Source organism: Carcharhinus amblyrhynchos, unplaced genomic scaffold, assembly GCF_965287045.1.
Source record: "Carcharhinus amblyrhynchos unplaced genomic scaffold, sCarAmb.v2.hapA scaffold_693, whole genome shotgun sequence".
In the NCBI taxonomy this organism is placed as follows: domain Eukaryota; kingdom Metazoa; phylum Chordata; class Chondrichthyes; order Carcharhiniformes; family Carcharhinidae; genus Carcharhinus; species Carcharhinus amblyrhynchos.
Window position 1 is genome coordinate 40,155 of NW_027650433.1, and position 19,432 is coordinate 59,586.

The 19,432-nt window shown below is 48.3% G+C and overlaps 1 protein-coding gene across 2 annotated transcripts in view; it reads right to left on the bottom strand.

The window, feature by feature from the left end:
• Positions 1–19,432, bottom strand: part of LOC145339834 (protein piccolo-like) — a 57,039-nt gene that overhangs the window by 14,489 nt on the left and 23,118 nt on the right. For both annotated transcript variants that reach the window (XM_080184366.1, XM_080184367.1), the window contains exon 3: positions 17,792–17,937. In XM_080184366.1, coding sequence (XP_080040492.1) covers positions 17,792–17,937 — 146 coding nt within the window. The remainder of the gene's footprint in view (positions 1–17,791; positions 17,938–19,432) is intronic.

Here is a 19,432-nt window from a genome sequence, read left to right on the forward strand (position 1 = left end):
CGGTTCCGGGAGTGGCCTAGTACTTTGTGTCTGTGTGTGTGCTTGATCCTGGACCGGTAGACGGGCGCCGCAACAGCTCGGTGACTAGCGCTGCTAGCTGTGCAGATACATGGATTTGGGCCTGTGTCTGTGGGAGTTTGCGCATTCTCCCTGTGGTTGCGTGGGTTTCCTCCGGGCGCTCCGGTTTCCTCCCACACCCCAAAGATGTGCTCTTAGGCTGATTGGTTTTACCAAATTGACACTATTCTCCCCTGAATCTGGCTAAGTTAGGGGTTCCATTCGTAGACATGCAGGGTAGAATAGGTGTAGGGTGATGCGGTGGCGCGGGCTCGTTGGGCCGAAGGGCCTGTTTCCCGTGCTGGATTGTTCTTTGTTCTTTGTACTCCTAGATCTCTCTGTGTGTTTATACTCCTGATTATTTTATTATTAAAATAAAATTACTTTAAAGCTCCGACCTGAATTGGATCTACCAAGATGTGTCACCTTGCATTTGTCTGGATTAAATTCCATTTGCCATTTCTGTGCCCAATTTTACAGCCTATCCACAGCCTGCTGTATTCTCTGACAATCTTCGTCGCTATCCACAACTCCGCCGATCTTAGTTTCATCCGCAAACTTGCTAATCAGACCAGTTGCATTTTCTTCCGAGTCATTTATGTATATTACAAACGGCGGAGGTCCCAGCGCTGATCCTTGTGGAACAGCACTAGTTACAGACCTCCTTTCAGAAAAACACCCTTCCGTCGATACCTTCTGTCTTCTACGGCCGAGCCGGTTCTGAATCCGTCTTGCTAGTTCACCCTCGATCCCACGAGATTTAACCTTTTGTACCAGTCTGCCGTGAGGGGTCTTGTCAAATGCTTTAGTAAAGTCCATGTGGACAGCATCTATGGCCCTTCCCTCATCAATCGTTTTTGTCATCTCCGCAAAAAATCTCGATTAAGTTAGTGAAACGTGACCTCCCCCGTACAAAACAATGCTATCTGTCGCTAACAAGATTATTCAGTTTCAAACGTGTATCGGTCCCGTTCCTCAGAATCTTCTCCGACGAGTTCACTATTACTGACGTCAAGATCACTGGCCTATAATTACCTGGGTTATCCTTGCTATCCTTTAAATAACGGGGCAACATTGACTATCCTCCAATCCTCTGGGATCTCACCAGTGGCCAACAAAGAAACAATGACTTCTGTTAGAGGCCCACCGATTTCCTCTCTCGTCTCCCTCAGTAATCTGGGATAGATGCCGTCTGGCCCTGGGGATTTGTCTACCTGAATGCTTTTTAATTCACCTAATGCTTCCTCCCTCGTAACGATGGCTTGTTCCAAAGGATTTACACACCCCTCTGAGACACCATCAATCAACGTGTCCCTCTCCTTTGTGAATACCGATGCAAGATTCTCATTAAGGACCTCACTCACTTCCTTCGGATCTATGCGTAATTTCTCTTCTTTGCCTTGAGTGGACCAACTCTTTCTTTGGCCACCCTCTTGATTCTAATATATGGATAAAATGCCTTGGGATTTTCCTTAACAGGTTTGCCTCTTTATAGGTTTAAGGTGCGAGGGGCAAAGTTTAAAGGAGATGTACGAGGCAAGTTTTTTTTACACAGAGGGCGGTGGGTGCCTGGAACTCGTTGCTGGGAGAGGTAGTGGAAGCAGATACGATAGTGACTTTTAAGGGGCGACTCGACAATTAAATGAATAGGACGCGAAGAGAGGGATGTGGTCCCTGGAAGGATAGAGGGTTTTAGTTGAGTCAGGGAAGCTTGGAGGGCCGAAGGGCCTGTCCCTGTGCTGTAATTTTCTTTGTTCTTTGTTCCTGTTTTTTAATCCTGCCGCTAAGGATATTTTTGACCCTTTTTTACCTTCCGAACTCCCTGTTTGAGCTCTTTTCTACTTTCCCTGTATTCTTCAAATACTTCCTCTGTTTTTAATTGCCTAGACCTCATGTATCCATCTTTTTTCTTTTTGGACAGATGGGATTTTTTTCCTTGGAGCGTGGGAAGCTTCAGGGTGATCTTATAGAAGTCTATAAAATTATGAGGGGCATAGATCAGCTATCTAGTCAATATCTTTTATCAAAGATAAGGGAGTCTAAAACTAGAGAGCGTAGGTTTAAGGTGAGAGGGAAGAGACAGAAAATGGTCCAAAGTGGTAATTTTTCACTCAAGGGCTGGTGAATGTCTGGATCAAGCTACCAGAGGCAGGTATAATTTTATCTTTTAGAAAGCATTTAGACAGTTACGTGGGAAAGATGCTTGTAGAAGGATCTGGGCAAAATGCAGACAATTGGGACTAGCTTAATGATAAAAACAGGACAGCGTGGACAAGTTGGGCCAAAGGCCCTTTTCCGTTCTGTAAATCTCTTTTACTCTATGACTCTAACAGTGCCAGGGACCCAGGTTCGATTCCGGCCTCGGGTGATTGTGTGAAGTTCGCACGTTCTCCCTGTTTCCGTGCGAGTTTCCTCTGGGTGCTCCGGTTTCCTCTCCCGCTCCAAAGATGTGCGGGTTAGGTGAATTGGCCGTGCTAAACTGACCTTTAACGTCAGGAGAATTATCAATGTAAATAAGTGGATTATCAGGGTAAATACATGGGATTACGGGTTAAGGGCTGGGTGGGATTGTTGTCGGCGCAGGCTCGATGGGCAAAATGACCTCTTCCTCTACTGTATGAATTCTATGATTCAATGACTTTTAGCCCATTTTTGCTGCATTTGCAATGTATCCCACTCACCTGACCTATCTCTAACATTCGTCATCTTGTACGTTTCTGCTTTCAACTTAATACTCTCCTTAGGTTCGTTGGTTATCCACGGTAGATTCTTTCTCCCCTTTGGGTCATTCCTCCTCGTTGGATGTATTTTTGCTGGGAGTTATAAATTATCTCTCTAAATGTCTGCCACTGCCCACTTACTGCTTTACCCACTGATCTATATGACCTATCCACTTTGTCCAATTCCATCCTCGTGGCTTCGTAATTCCCCTCCTTTGTGTCGAATACCGATATTTCAGTCCCAATTTTCTTCCACTCAAGCTGAATGCTAAATTCTATCCTGCCGTGATCATCGTTTCCTAGAGGATCGTTGAGATCATTTATCGAACCTTCCACATTACAAATTACAAGATCCAAAATAGCCTGATCTCCCATTGGCTCCATAATATCTTTCTCCAAGAAGCCACCACGAATGCACCACAAAGGATGACATCAATAATGTGCCACAAGTTCTGAGACAAACATGTTTTAGTGAGGAGCTGAAGAAAATTAGCACGAGTAGACAAATGGTTTTGGGGAAATTGATGGGACTGATGGTGGATAAATCTCCAGGTCCTGATAATCTTCATCCCAGAGTACTAAACAAAGTGGCCCTGGAAATAATAGATCCGTCGGTGGTTATTTTCCAAAATTCCTCGGACACCGGAATAGTTTCTACAGATCGGAGGGTAGCTAATGTGAGACCGTTATTCAAAAAGGGAAGTAGAGAGAAAACAGGGAACAAAATGCAGTGAGCTTCTGCAGTGATGCAGGAAGTTGCCAGGGTGCATTATCAAGGATTTCATTACTCAGCATTTGGAAGGAAGTGGTAAAATCAGACAAAGTCAGCATGGATTTAAAAAAAAGGAAATCACGCTTGAGGATTCCATTGGAATTCTATGTGGATGTAACTCATAGAGTTGATGGAGGAGAACCAGTGGACGTGGCCTACTTAGACCTTCAGAACGCTTTCGACAAGGTCTCACATAATAGACTACTTTGTAAAGTCGAAAGCACACGGATTGCAGATAACGTCTTGAGATGGATAGAAACCGGGTCAGCAGATAGGAAGCAAAGAGTTGGCATAAATCCGTCTTTATCTGATTGGCAGTCAGTGACTAGTGGGGTTCCACAGGGATCTGTGCTAGGACCCCAACTGTTCACATTATATATTAATGATTTGGAAGAGGGAACTAAATGTAATATCTCCAAATTTGCAGATGGTATAAAGTTGGGTGAGAGGGTGAGCTGTGAGGAGGATGCAGAGATGCTTCAGCGTGATTTGGACAGACTGAGTGTGTGGGCGTCTGCATGGTAAATGCAGTATAATGTGGATAAGTGTAAGGTTATCCACATTGGTAGCAATAATAGGAAGACAGATAATTACTTGAATAGGTGTAAATCGAGAGAGGTGGATACTCAGCAAAACTTTGAAATAAAGAACAAAGAACAAAAACAGCCCGGGAAACAGGCCCTTCGGCCCAATGAGCCCACGCCGCCATTTTAACATTACCAGTCCCCCCTCCGCCCGTGACCCTTATCTATGCTTATGGCATTCCACATTGAGGGAAACTAATTTAGGGACAATTTATTACCTCCGATCAGCCTAATAGCACACCTTTGGGGTGTGGGAGGAAACCGGAGCACCCGGAGAAAACCCACGCAAGCGCGGGGAGAATGCGCAAACTCCCACAGACACCGGCCCAAATCCATGTGTCTGCACAGCAAACAGTGATAGTCACTGAGCTGTCGTGTTGCCCAGCATCTGGTCCAGTTTAAGCGCACACTAACGACATGAAGCACTAAGCTATTCTCGAACATCGGAGAGCGGCCCAAGTACGACCCATCGCGTGTATGCCCCTCGTTAGACGACGAGGCGGACCGACTTAAAACCTGTGAATTAAAAGAGAAAAACATTTGTATCGTTCCACATCCTTTCACATTACCAGGGACGTCCCACTGCTAATGAACCTTATTTAAAACAATCTCCTATATCCACCCATCTCCAACCCACTCACGCGCCTGTCTAAGTTACTCTTAAACGACTCCAGCGTGCCTGCCTCCACCACCTTACTTGGCAGAGCATTCCATACCCCCGCTACCCTCTGTGTGAAAAACCTCCCTCTAATATCCGTGTTATACCTCTCCCCCGTCACCCTAAGCCCGTGGCCCCTCGTACTGTGCGTCTCTAACATAGGAAATAGCTTACCGCTGTTTACTCTATCTATACCCTTCGGAATCTTATATACCTCCATTCGATCCCCAAGAAATCCTTGAGCGTCAGTCGTTGAAAGTAAATGTGCAGGGACGACAGGCTTTAAAGAAGGCAAATGGTACGTTGGTCTTCAGAGCAAAAGGATTTGAGTATAGGTATAGGGATGTTTTGCTGCAATTGTATAGGAAGTCGGTGAGGCCATACATGTGTTATTATGTGCAATTTTGGTGTCCTTATCTGAGGAAGGACGTCCTTGCTCTAGAGGGAGCACAGTGACGGTTTATCAGGCTGATTCCTGGGATGGCAGCTCTGTCATACGAGGAGAAAATATATTCAATGGAGTTTAGAAGAGTGAGAGGGGACCTCATAGAAACTTATAAAATTCTAACAGGGTTAGACAGGGTAGATTCGGAAAGAATGTCCCCAGTGGTGAGGGAATCCAGAACTAAGGGTCATATTTTGAGGATAAGAGGTAAAACTTTTAGAACTGAGGTGAGGATAAATTTCTTCACCGAGAGGGTGGTGAATATGTGGAATGTAGTTGAGGCCAAAAGGTGTTATTTCAAGAAGAAATTAGATATGGCTCTTGGGGCTAAAGGGATCAAGGGATATGGAGGAAGTGGGGGATCAGAATATTGAATAGGGTAATCAGCTCTGATCAAAATGAATGGCGGAGAAGGCTTGAAGGCTTGAATGGCCTACTCCAGCTTCTCATTTCTATGCTTCAGTATGGATTCATTCTCTTGGCTGCCATTTCCTATTTGATTGAATTAACGTGTATGAAAATTAAAGTTGCCCATAATTAATGTAGTGCTCTTTTTACATGAATTTGTTATTTGTTAGTTTAAAATCTTTCCTACAGTGTGGCTACTTTCTGGGGTTTGGTACAAAACTGCCACCATTCCCTTCCTTTGGGATTTGCCACTTCCCAAATTAGCTCCACATCCTCTGAGCCTAGATTGTCCCTCAGAACTGTACATATTTCCTCTCTTATGAGCAGAGCTACCCCACCTCTTCACGGAGGAGGACGTGAATAATTTGCCGGATGTTAGAGATGGAAAGGTGGTAGGACTGGAGGGTCTCAATGACATTACTGTTACTAGAGAGGCGGTGCTCGACAGACTGGAGGGACTGATTGTGGACAAGTCCCCAGGACCGGATGGAATGCATCCGAGGGTCCTGAAAGAAATGGCGGAGGTGATAGTGGATGCCTTGGTGGTTATTTTCCAGACGTCGCTGGATTCCGGGGAAGTGCCGGAAGATTGGAAAATGGCTAATGTTACGCCGTTGTTTAAGAAGGGTGCCAGGCAAAAGGCGGGGAATTATAGGCCTGTTAGTTTAACGTCTGTTGTAGGTAAAATGTTAGAATCCGTCATCAAGGAGTAAATAGCGAGGCATCTTGAGGGGAACTGCTTGATAGAGCAGATGCAGCACGGTTTCATTAAAGGGAAGTCGTGTCTGACAAATTTACTGGAGTTCTATGAGGATGTGTCTAGAGCGGTGGATAGAGGAGACCCGGTGGATGTGGTCTTTCTGGATTTTCAGAAGGCGTTTGACAAGGTACCTCACAAGAGGTTATTACAGAAGGTCAGGGGGCATGGAGTTGGGGGGTAGGGTGTTAGCGTGGATAGAGGACTGGTTGTCAAATAGGAGGCAGAGAGTGGGGGTCAATGGGTGCTATTCGGATTGGCGGATGGTGACTAGTGGAGTGCCCCAGGGGTCGGTGTTGGGGCCTCAGCTATTTACCATTTATATAGATGATCTGGAGGAGGGAACCGAGTGTAGGGTGTCGAAATTTGCTGATGACACCAAAATTGGTGGAACGGCAAATTGTGCAGAGGGTGGGGAGAGTCTACAGAAGGATCTAGATACGCTGGGCGAATGGGCCAGGAAATGGCAAATGGAATTTAATGTTGGCAAGTGCGAGGTGGTCCACTTTGGTAGGAATAATGGTAGGAAGGATTATTACTTACGTGGAGAAAAACTGCAGCAGGTGACGGTGCAGAGGGACCTCGGGGTCCTTGTGCATGAGTCGCAAAAACCCAGCTTGCAGGTGCAGCAGGTGGTCAGGAAGGCGAATGGGATGCTGGCCTTCATCGCGAGGGGGATTGACTATAAAAGTAGGGAGGTCTTGCTGCGGCTGTATAGGGCATTGGTGAGGCTGCAGCTGGAGTACTGTGTGCAGTTTTGGGCGCCGCACCTGCGCAAAGATATTTTGGCCTTGGAGGGAGTGCAGAGGAGGTTTACTAGGCTGATACCGGAGTTGAGGGGGTTGAGCTATGAGGAGAGGCTGAATAAACTAGGCTTGTACTCGTTAGAGTTTAGAAGAATGAGGGGAGATCTCATTGAGACGTATAAGATGATGAATGGGATGGATAGGATAGAAGTGGAGAGACTCTTCCCGCTCAGAAAGGATAGTAGGACTAGGGGGCACAGCCTCAAGATAAAGGGGGGGTGGTTTAGAACAGAGTTGAGGAGGAACTTCTTCACTCAAAGGGTGGTGAATCTCTGGAATTCTCTGCCCGTTGAAGTGGTGGAGGCTGCCTCGCTAAATATTTTTAAGACGCGGGTTGATGGGTTTTTGATGAGAGAGGGGATTAAGGGTTATGGGGAGAGGGCGGGAAAGTGGAACTGAGCCACGACAGATCAGCCATGATCTTATTGAATGGCGGGGCAGGCTCGAAGGGCTAGATGGCCTACTCCTGCTCCTATTTCTTATGCTCTTATGTTTACCTTCCTCCCTGTTTTTCCCGAAAGTCAAATAATGCTGAAATTGATTTCTGAACTCTCCCTGCAACCATGTCTCAGTAATGGCCATCAGATCAAACCCTTTGTTCCATCAGCTCATTGATCTTGTTTCTCATGCCACGTGCATTAAGATACTGAACTCTTCATTGTGTTTTTCTCAAACGTGGGAACCCTATGGTGCAGGAGGAGACCATCCAGCCCATCCAGTCTGAGCCAAAAGGGCATGTACCCAGGTGCAAACCACCCTCCCCCCTAACCCCTACTTCTGTGCATGGTTAAAGTGGCTAATAGCCCTAACCTACACATCTTGGGATACTAAGTGGTAATTTAGCACGGCCAATACACCGAACCTGCACGTCTTTGGACTACGGGAAGAAACCGGACCACCTGGAAGAAATCCGTGCAGATACGGGGAGAACGTGCAATCGCTCACTTTTCCTCACACTAGGAATATCTTGAGGCACAGTAGAGTCACTGTTTATTTTTAGCTATTTATTCCAAAGTCTTCCTCTTTTCCTGTTACTTTTTCTGCCTACTGTTTCTAACACAATTTATTTGTTTCCTAACTTCCTGTTCGGAAATGCCACCCAAGTTATTATGCTCATTAATATGCCTTCAGATCCAGGAAACACTCTCTCTTCGGAAATGTATTATTCAGCTCCAGGACACGATAATACATTTTAAAAGATTTGGAATATCGGCTGCTTTCTCCCATCCGCGCCCACCACTTTTCTAGCAGATCCGGCTGGGAGACACGTGCCTACGGCCTTGAGCAGGGATTTGCGCGTACACTGGGAACGCACGTGTATCCCCCAAAAGCGGCTTACAGTTGCCAATCAGACCATGCTGGAAACCGGCGGGAAGGCAGGTGAGACATTTAAATCTTTTTAAAATCTATTTTCAGCATGTAGATTAGTTAATTATCAGGATCTTTCAGGTCTCGATTGAATCTCCCACCCCGCCAGGATCACTTCATTCCCGTGGGGTTCAGACTAGCTCCCCATGTTCGGGCAACGAGCGGGAGACCCTGCTTCACTCCTGCTGGAGTGAAGGGGCAATCGGGGCCCCCTAGGGAGTTGGGCGGTGTGAGTTGGTGCCCCTGAGCATGGGCACCCTGGCAGTGCAGCCCATGCTTCTGGCACTGCCCAAGGGGCAGAGTGCCCATGCACAGAGGGGCACCTTGGCACTGCCCAATGGGTATCGGGCAGTTTCAAGGGGGTGGTGCCTACGGTGGGCAGGGCCGAAATGCGATCGATGGGAGTTGGGGGGGTCCCATGGCCTTCCTGCATTGAGATCAGAGTTGGATGGAGGGAGGGCGGTGATTTGCGCAGGCTGGGGAGGTAGTCTGCTGGAGAGAGCCTGCCTCCTGTGGAGGGGGCGGTGGGGGTGGGGGGGGGAGACAGCGGGGGTGGGGAGAGGGAGTCTGCCTGGGTGAGGGGGCTTAGGGGATCACCACTGCTGGTGGGGGTAGATTGGACATCAGGGTGCTGTGAGGCAGGAGAGGGCGGAAGTAGGGGAGGGATCGCGGAAGACCCAGGAATTGCTGTGGGGGTCACAATCGGGCCATGGCGGGGGAGGTTTGGCTGGAGGGAATCTCAGGCTGGCCAGTGAATGAGCAGGCCAGCAAACAGGGAGCCTGACAGATAGGGGCCATCGCGCATGCTCAGAGTTCCAGAACTGTCAAACTCCTGCATGAATAGGTCCCACCCCACCTTGGGTTTTTACTGAGATTCACAATTGGAACTTCTGTATTGCATAGAGGGCAAAGATTTAGGTGAGAAGCTATCAGAACTGCCACGATCCAGACCAATTTTCCCACCAATTCGGCACATTTGGGAGAATCACCCCCAGTATTTTTAATGCATTAAGAAACTGACTACAAGTACCTTTGCCTGCATTCATAAATGTTTTTGAAGCTGCACTCATCCAGGCAAGTGGGGAGTATTCCATCAATCTCCTGATTTATGCCTTGTAAATAGTGGCCAGCATCTGGAGAGTCAGGAGGTGAGTTACATGATTCCCAGCCTCTGACCTGTTCTGGTAGCCACAGCATTCCTACAGCTAGTCAGTTCAGGGTCTCGTCAATGGTAATCCCCCAGGATATTGACAGAGGGGAGATTCAGCGATGGTAATGCTGTTGAATATCAAGGGGTGATGGTTTAATCCTCTCTTGTTGGACATGGTTATTGTCTGCATCTTGTGTATTATGAATGTTATTTGCCAGCTAGCACGCTAAGCCTGGTTATTGTTTAGGTCTTGTTCATAGAATCATACAGCGCCGAAGAAGCCCTTTGGCCATTGAGTTTTCACCAAAATATTCGAAACACCTCAGCTCCCATATAATCCCACTTGGCCCATAGCTCTGAATGTTATGACGTGCCACATGCTCATCTAAACACTTTTTAAGAACTTGGATGGTTGTTTGTACAATTAGGTAAAACCAATCCCGAGGCTTTGTAAGATGTGCCTATACAAACAGAGGCCTCAGAGTGCCGCTCCGACTGCACTGTGAGTGCCGCTCCGACTGCACGGTCAGCTCTGCTCCGACTGCACGGTCAGTGCTGCTCCGACTGCACGGTCAGTGCTGCTCCGACTGCACGGTCAGTGCCGCTCCGACTGCACGGTCAGTGCCGCTCCGACTGCACTGTGAGTGCTGCTCTGACTGCACTGTGAGTGCCGCTCTGACTGCACTGTGAGTACCGCTCCGACTGCACTGTGAGTGCTGCTCCGACTGCACTGTGAGTGCCGCTCTGACTGCACTGTGAGTACCGCTCTGACTGCACTGTGAGTGCCGCTCTGACTGCACTGTGAGTACCGCTCCGACTGCACTGTGAGTACCGCTCCGACTGCACTGTGAGTACCGCTCCGACTGCACTGTGAGTACCGCTCTGACTGCACTGTGAGTACCGCTCTGACTGCACTGTGAGTACCGCTCTGACTGCACTGTGAGTACCGCTCTGACTGCACTGTGAGTACCGCTCTGACTGCACTGTGAGTACCGCTCTGACTGCACTGTGAGTGCGGCTCTGACTGCACTGTGAGTGCGGCTCTGACTGCACTGTGAGTACCGCTCTGACTGCACTGTGAGTACCGCTCTGACTGCACTGTGAGTACCGCTCTGACTGCACTGTGAGTACCGCTCTGACTGCACTGTGAGTACCGCTCTGACTGCACTGTGAGTGCGGCTCTGACTGCACTGTGAGTGCGGCTCTGACTGCACTGTGAGTACCGCTCTGACTGCACTGTGAGTGCCGCTCTGACTGCACTGTGAGTACCGCTCTGACTGCACTGTGAGTGCCGCTCTGACTGCACTGTGAGTGCCGCTCTGACTGCACTGTGAGTGCTGCTCTGACTGCACTGTGAGTACCGCTCTGACTGCACTGTGAGTGCTGCTCTGACTGCACTGTGAGTACCGCTCTGACTGCACTGTGAGTGCTGCTCTGACTGCACGGTCAGCTCTGCTCCGACTGCACGGTCAGCTCTGCTCCGACTGCACGGTCAGTTCTGCTCCGACTGCACGGTCAGCTCTGCTCCGACTGCACGGTCAGCTCTGCTCCGACTGCACGGTCAGCTCTGCTCCGACTGCACGGTCAGTTCTGCTCCGACTGCACTGTGAGTACCGCTCTGACTGCACTGTGAGTACCGCTCTGACTGCACTGTGAGTACCGCTCTGACTGCACTGTGAGTGCCCCTCTGACTGCGCTGTGAGTACCGCTCTGACTGCACTGTGAGTGCCGCTCTGACTGCACTGTGAGTGCCGCTCTGACTGCACTGTGAGTGCCGCTCTGACTGCACTGTGAGTACCGCTCTGACTGCACTGTGAGTACCGCTCTGACTGCACTGTGAGTACTGCTCTGACTGCACTGTGAGTACCGCTCCGACTGCACTGTGAGTGCGGCTCTGACTGCACTGTGAGTGCCGCTCTGACTGCACTGTGAGTGCCGCTCTGACTGCACTGTGAGTACCGCTCCGACTGCACTGTGAGTACCGCTCTGACTGCACTGTGAGTACCGCTCCGACTGCACTGTGAGTACCGCTCTGACTGCACTGTGAGTACCGCTCTGACTGCACTGTGAGTACCGCTCTGACTGCACTGTGAGTACCGCTCCGACTGCACTGTGAGTGCGGCTCTGACTGCACTGTGAGTGCCGCTCTGACTGCACTGTGAGTGCCGCTCTGACTGCACTGTGAGTACCGCTCCGACTGCACTGTGAGTACCGCTCTGACTGCACTGTGAGTACCGCTCCGACTGCACTGTGAGTACCGCTCCGACTGCACTGTGAGTACCGCTCTGACTGCACTGTGAGTACCGCTCTGACTGCACTGTGAGTACCGCTCTGACTGCACTGTGAGTGCGGCTCTGACTGCACTGTGAGTGCGGCTCTGACTGCACTGTGAGTACCGCTCTGACTGCACTGTGAGTACCGCTCTGACTGCACTGTGAGTACCGCTCTGACTGCACTGTGAGTACCGCTTTGACTGCACTGTGAGTACCGCTCTGACTGCACTGTGAGTGCGGCTCTGACTGCACTGTGAGTGCGGCTCTGACTGCACTGTGAGTGCCGCTCTGACTGCACTGTGAGTACCGCTCTGACTGCACTGTGAGTGCCGCTCTGACTGCACTGTGAGTGCCGCTCTGACTGCACTGTGAGTGCTGCTCTGACTGCACTGTGAGTACCGCTCTGACTGCACTGTGAGTGCTGCTCTGACTGCACTGTGAGTACCGCTCTGACTGCACTGTGAGTGCTGCTCTGACTGCACGGTCAGCTCTGCTCCGACTGCACGGTCAGCTCTGCTCCGACTGCACGGTCAGTTCTGCTCCGACTGCACGGTCAGCTCTGCTCCGACTGCACGGTCAGCTCTGCTCCGACTGCACGGTCAGCTCTGCTCCGACTGCACGGTCAGTTCTGCTCCGACTGCACTGTGAGTACCGCTCTGACTGCACTGTGAGTACCGCTCTGACTGCACTGTGAGTACCGCTCTGACTGCACTGTGAGTGCCCCTCTGACTGCGCTGTGAGTACCGCTCTGACTGCACTGTGAGTGCCGCTCTGACTGCACTGTGAGTGCCGCTCTGACTGCACTGTGAGTGCCGCTCTGACTGCACTGTGAGTACCGCTCTGACTGCACTGTGAGTACCGCTCTGACTGCACTGTGAGTACCGCTCCGACTGCACTGTGAGTGCGGCTCTGACTGCACTGTGAGTGCCGCTCTGACTGCACTGTGAGTGCCGCTCTGACTGCACTGTGAGTACCGCTCCGACTGCACTGTGAGTACCGCTCCGACTGCACTGTGAGTACCGCTCCGACTGCACTGTGAGTACCGCTCTGACTGCACTGTGAGTACCGCTCTGACTGCACTGTGAGTACCGCTCTGACTGCACTGTGAGTACCGCTCTGACTGCACTGTGAGTGCCGCTCTGACTGCACTGTGAGTGCCGCTCTGACTGCACTGTGAGTGCTGCTCTGACTGCACTGTGAGTACCGCTCTGACTGCACTGTGAGTGCTGCTCTGACTGCACTGTGAGTACCGCTCTGACTGCACTGTGAGTGCCGCTCTGACTGCACTGTGAGTACCGCTCTGACTGCACTGTGAGTGCCGCTCTGACTGCACTGTGAGTGCGGCTCTGACTGCACTGTGAGTACCGCTCTGACTGCACTGTGAGTACCGCTCTGACTGCACTGTGAGTGCCGCTCTGACTGCACTGTGAGTGCGGCTCTGACTGCACTGTGAGTACCGCTCTGACTGCACTGTGAGTGCCGCTCTGACTGCACTGTGAGTGCGGCTCTGACTGCACTGTGAGTACCGCTCTGACTGCACTGTGAGTACCGCTCTGACTGCACTGTGAGTACCGCTCCGACTGCACGGTCAGCTCTGCTCCGACTGCACGGTCAGCTCTGCTCCGACTGCACGGTCAGCGCTGCTCCGACCTCCGACTGCACGGTCAGCTCTGCTCCGACTGCACGGTCAGCGCTATTCTGACTGAGCTTTTGGAGCCGGATTTAACCGGGGATGACGGTGAAACAGGCAGCAGAGTCTACAAGGGAGAGTGCTGATTGGTCAGTAAGTTTTTTTTTTCCTTTTGCTCTTGGCATTATTGTTGTTGCGCACGACGATACTGTTTCTGTGTAATTTCTATGGTTTATGGTTTGAGAAGATTATATTCGGTAGTAACAAGGGGCAGGAAAGAAGGGCGCTAGAAAATTGGATAAATCTGAAATAAAACATCTTTCAAAAGTTTAATTTAAAGGGGCAAGACATGACAGGACAGCTGCAAGCCGTGGTTTGCTCCTTTTGCTCCATGTGGCAGGTGCCTGAGTCAGCATGTGTGCAGAAAGTGTCTCCAGCCACACCTCCTGGAAGTTTGAGTTTATAAGCTGGAACGCTGGCTGGAGACACTGTGGAGCTTCCACAAGTCAGAGAGTATTGTGGATAGCAGCTTTAGAGAGGTGGTCACACCATAGGCTCAGAATCCACAGGCAGGAAGGGAATAGGTGACCGCCAGACAGAGCAAGAGAGATAGGCAGATAGTACAGAAACCTCCTGTGGTTATTCCCTTGCAAAACAGATATACAGCTTTGGATACTGTCGAAGGGAATGACCTCTCTAGGGGAAACAGCAGTAGCCAAACTCATTGGTTCTACTGCAAAGGATAGGTGTAAAAGGTGTGCCAGTGCATTAGTTATAGGGGATTCAGACAGGCATTTCTGTGGCCGCAAATGAGACTCTAGGATGGTACGTTGCTGCCCTGATGCTAGGGTCAAGGAGGTCTCGGAGCGGCTGCAGAACATTCTGAAGGGGGAGGGCAAACAGCCAGTGGTCATAGTAATCGACGTAGATTAAAAAAAGGGACGAGGTCCTAAAAGTGGAATACAGGAAGCTGGGAAGGAAGTTAAGAAATCGGACCTTAAAGGCAGTGATATCAGGATACATGATTTTGAGTAGAAATGACAGAATATCTCAGATAAGTATGTGGCTGAAGGGATGGTGTCTGGGGAGGGTTTCAGATTCTTGGGGCATTGGGACCTGTACAAATGGAAGGGTTACACCTGGGCAGGTTTGGAACTGATGTCCTAGAGGGAGTGTTTTCTAGGCTGGTTGGGGAGGGTTTAAACTAATATGCCAGGGAGCTGGCAATCTGTGTAAGAAGGAGGGAGCGAGGACAAAATGTGGGGAGAAGGTTTCAACTACATCAAAGGTCAGGAAAAAAGTTAAAAGGAAGGAGGACTCAGGAGATCTTATTAATGGAAGTGTTAGAATTCAAAAAAATACAAAAATTAGCTTAAGGGCACTTTATCTGAATGCTCGTAACATTCGAAACAAGGTAAATGAGCTGACGGCACAAGTCACTGCAAACGAGTATGAGTCGGTGGTCATTACAGAGACGTGAATGCAGGATGGTCACGACTGGAAGTTAAATATCCAGGGGTACCAAACTATTCGGCGGGATCGACAGGAAGGTAAGGGAGGTGGTGTAGCTCTGATATTTAAGGGTGATGTCAGGGTAGTAGTGAGAGATGATATAGGTGCTATGGAAAAAAAGGTTGAATCCATTTGGATGGAAATTAAAAATAGTAAGGAGAAAACGTCACTGATAGACGTAGTCTATAGGCCACCAAATAACGACATCACCGCGGGGGGGGAGATAAACAAAGACGCGTGGGTTAGGTTGATCGGCCGTGCTAAATTAACCCTTAGTGTCCTGGGATGTGATAGGTCAGAGAGATTAGCAGGGTTGTTAAACAGGGATAGGACCTGGGTGGGGTCAGTATTGATGCAGACTTGATGGACCGAAAGGCCTTCTTCTGCACTGTAGGGATTCCGTGGAAATAACGGACGCGTGTAAAAATGTACAGCAATTATCATAGGGGATTTTAATCTACATTTCAATTGGTCAAACCAGGTCAGAAAAGGCAGCCTTGAGGAGGAGTTCAGAGAATGTATCCGCGATGGTTTCCTTGAACGGTATGTAATGAAACCTACAAGAGAATGAGCTATCCTAGATCTGGCCCTGTGTAACGAGACAGGGATAATTAATGATCTTACAGTTAGGAATCCTCTCGGAAGGAGCGATCACAGTGTGGTTGAATTTGAAATACAACTGGAACGTGAGAAGGTAAAATCCAATCCCAGCGTCTTGTGCTTAAACAAAGGAGACTGTAAAGGGGTGAAGGAGGAGTTGGCTAAGGTAGACTGGGAGCAAAAACTTTATGGTGGGAAAATTGAGGAACAGTGGAGGATTTTCAAAGTGATTTTTCACAGATTTTTCAGCAAAAGTATATGCCGATGATAAAGACTGTAGAAAAAGAAAAAATCAGCCATGGATATCTAAGGAAATAAAGGAAGGTATCAAATTGAAAGAAAATGCACACAAAGTGCTGAAGATTAATGGGAACCTAGAGGATCGGGAAATCTTTAAAGGGCAACAGAAAGCCACAAAAAAGTTATAAAGAAAAGTAAGTTAGATTATGAAAGTAAACTATCTCAGAACATAAAAACAGATAACAAAAGTTTCTACTAATATATAAAATGAAGAAGAGCAGCTAAAGTAAACATTGGTCCTTTATATGATGAGAAAGGGGTTGTAATAACTGGAAATGAGAAATTAGCTGAGGCATTGAACAGGTATTTTGTGTTGGTCTTCACAATGAAAAACACAAATATCGTGTCAAAAATTGATGGCAGGAAGGCTATGGCAGGTGAGGAACTAGAAATTATCATTGTCACGAAAGAGGTAATGTTGGGCAAATAAAGGTAGACAAATCTCCTGGCCCTGATGAAATGCATCCCAGGATAGTTAAAGAGACGACGGGAGAAACAGCAAATGCGCGAGTGGTAATTTACCAAAATTCGCTGGAATTTGGGGTGGTTCCCGCAGATTGGAAAACAGCAAATGTGATGTCGCTATTTAAAAAGGAGGTCGACAAAAGACAGGTAACTATAGGCCGGTTAGCTTAGCTTCTGTGCTAGGGAAAATGTTTGAATCGATCATCAAGGAAGAAATAGCGAGACTTCTGGATATAAATTGTCCCATTGGTAAGATGCAGCATGGATTCATGAAGCGCAGGTCACGTTTGAATAATGTAGTGGAACTCTTTGAGACCATTGGACAACGGGGAACCTGTGGATGTGGAGTATTTGTATTTCCAGAAGGCATTTGACAAGATGCGCACCAAAGATTGCTGCGTAAGATAAAGGTGCACGGTGTTACGGAAGAGTAGGCCATCTGGCCCCTCGAGCCTGCTCTGCCATTCCATAAGATCGTGGCTGATCTTCTCGTGAACACAGCTCCCCTTACCCGCCCGCTCACCGTAACCCTGAATTTCTTTACCGTTCAAAAATGTATCTATCGTTGTCTTAAAAACATTCAACGAGGAAGCCTCAACCGTTTCGTTGGGCAGGGAACTCCACAGATTCGCAACACTTTGCGTGAAGAAGTTCCTCCTCAACTCAGTCCTAACTCTGCTCCCCCTTATTTTGAGGCCGTGCTCCCAGTTCTCGTTTCACCTGCCAGTGGAAACAATTTCCTTGCTTTTATCTGATCTGTTCCCTTCATAATCTTATATGTTTCTATAAGATCGGGGTATAGCTCCTGTCTACTCAGTCTCTCCTCATAAGCCAACCCTCTCGACACCAGAATCAACCTATTGAATCTCTGCTGCACCCCCTCCAGTGCCAGTATTTCTTTCCTCAAGAAAGGAGACCAAAATGTACACAGTACTCCAGGTGTGGCCTCGCCAGCACCTTATACAGCTGCAACATAACCTCACTGTTTTTGAACTCTAGCCCTCTAGCAATGAAGGACAACGCTCCATTTTCTTTCTTAATTACCTGCTGAACCTGCAAATCAACTCCTTGAGATTCCTGCACAAGGACACCCAGGTCCCTCTGCACAGCAGCACGCTGCAATTTTTTACCATTTAAATAATGATCCGTTTTGCTGTCATTCCTACCAAAATGGATGACCTCACATTGAAAATGCTGCAATCCCACAAACCTACAATGCCATATACACACTGAAATAAAGTTTAAACTATAACACGTTCAGCTACAGGTGCCGTACGTAATTTTACCTGGAGGGAGTGTCCAGCTGGGTTCAGGCTAAAACGAAAGGTCTCGTTAAATGATGGCTCCCGGTCGTGCCTGCAGACCCGAGTTTTTTTCTTAAACATTCGCTTTTGTGTTGAAATGTTGATGACGTATAATTTCACATACAGATCTGAGAATTAAAAAAAGAAAGTTGCATTTATATTACACTTTCACGACCACTGACCGTCTCAAAGTAAATTACAGCCAGTTGAATCCTTTGAAGTATTCTGGTGTAATAAAGTCAACAGCCCAATTTTCATGTAATAAACTCTCGAGTTGCGCAACGTCCTAATGACCGTGTCACGTTAATTGAGGAACAAACGTCGGCCAGGTTACACGCTCTTTGTTGAAATGGTGATGTCCGAACAGGCAGAATACAGATAATAACTTGAGGGGTTCGACTTCGTGCAGTTCTGAGCAACACGGACTAGTAAAGAGCAAGGCTTGATCTTTTGTCGATCTTAATTTAGGAGCTATCGGCAACGAACGTTGGCTATTCTAAAATTCATCCAACTCAATAACCTGTTCCTGCTTTGCCCCCACATCCTTTAATCTCCTGCATCCCAGGAATGACAGTTAACTCTTTCTCAAAAAACATACGGTGTGGAATTTTCTCAGAAACAGTCTAAGCGTAAAACGGGCTGGAAAATGGGTGAAAAGCAAATTACTGCAGATGCTGGAATCTGAAACCAAAAGAGAAAATGCTGGAAAATCTCAGTAAGTCTGGCAACATCCATAAGGAGGGAAAAGAGCTGACGTCTCGAATCCAGACGACCCTGACGGCTTTGATAAAGGGTCATCTGGATTCAAAATGTCAGCTGTTTTCTCTCCTTACAGATGCTGCCAGACCTGCTGAGATTTTCCAGGAAAAAGGGAGTTTTCTCACCCAAGGTTAATCATGGTCATTTATAGCACTCTATGTAATACAAATGTGAATGTCACAGTGGTTGAGTTTCCCCAGTTACTCTTTTGCCCTTTGTGTATTTGTGGAAGCTCTTTGGATTCTCCTTTGTTTTATCTGCCAAAGCAATCTCGTGTCCCTTTTTTGCCCTCCTGATTTCTCTCTTAACGCTACTCCTACACCCTCTACAATTTTCAAGAGGCCCGCTTGATCCCAGCTGCCTGTGCATGTCACGTGCCTCCTTCTTCTTCTTCACCAGGGCCTCGATATCCCGAGTCATCCAGGGTTCTCTACTTCTGCCGGCCTTGCCCTTCACTCTAAGAGGAATGTACTTATCCTGAACCCTGGTTCACACTTTTGAAAGACTTCCACTTATCAGACATTCCTTTTCCTTCCCACTGGCTCCCCCAGTTAACTGTTGAAACTTCCTGCCTGTGCTATCAACATATGCCTTGCCCCAATTTAGAACTTTAACTTTTGGGCCAAACCTATCATTCTCCGTAGCTACCTTAAAAGTAATAGAATTATGGTCACTGGTCCCAAAGTGATCCATCGCTAGCACTTCTGTTATCTGCCCTTCCTTATTTCCCAAGATAAGGTCAAGTTTTGCCCCTCTCTAGTCGGGCCATCTATATACTGCATGAGAATTTCCTCCTGAATACACTCAACAAATTTCTCTCCGTCCGACATCTCCCTTAAACTTTCCCCCTCTCACCTTGAGCCG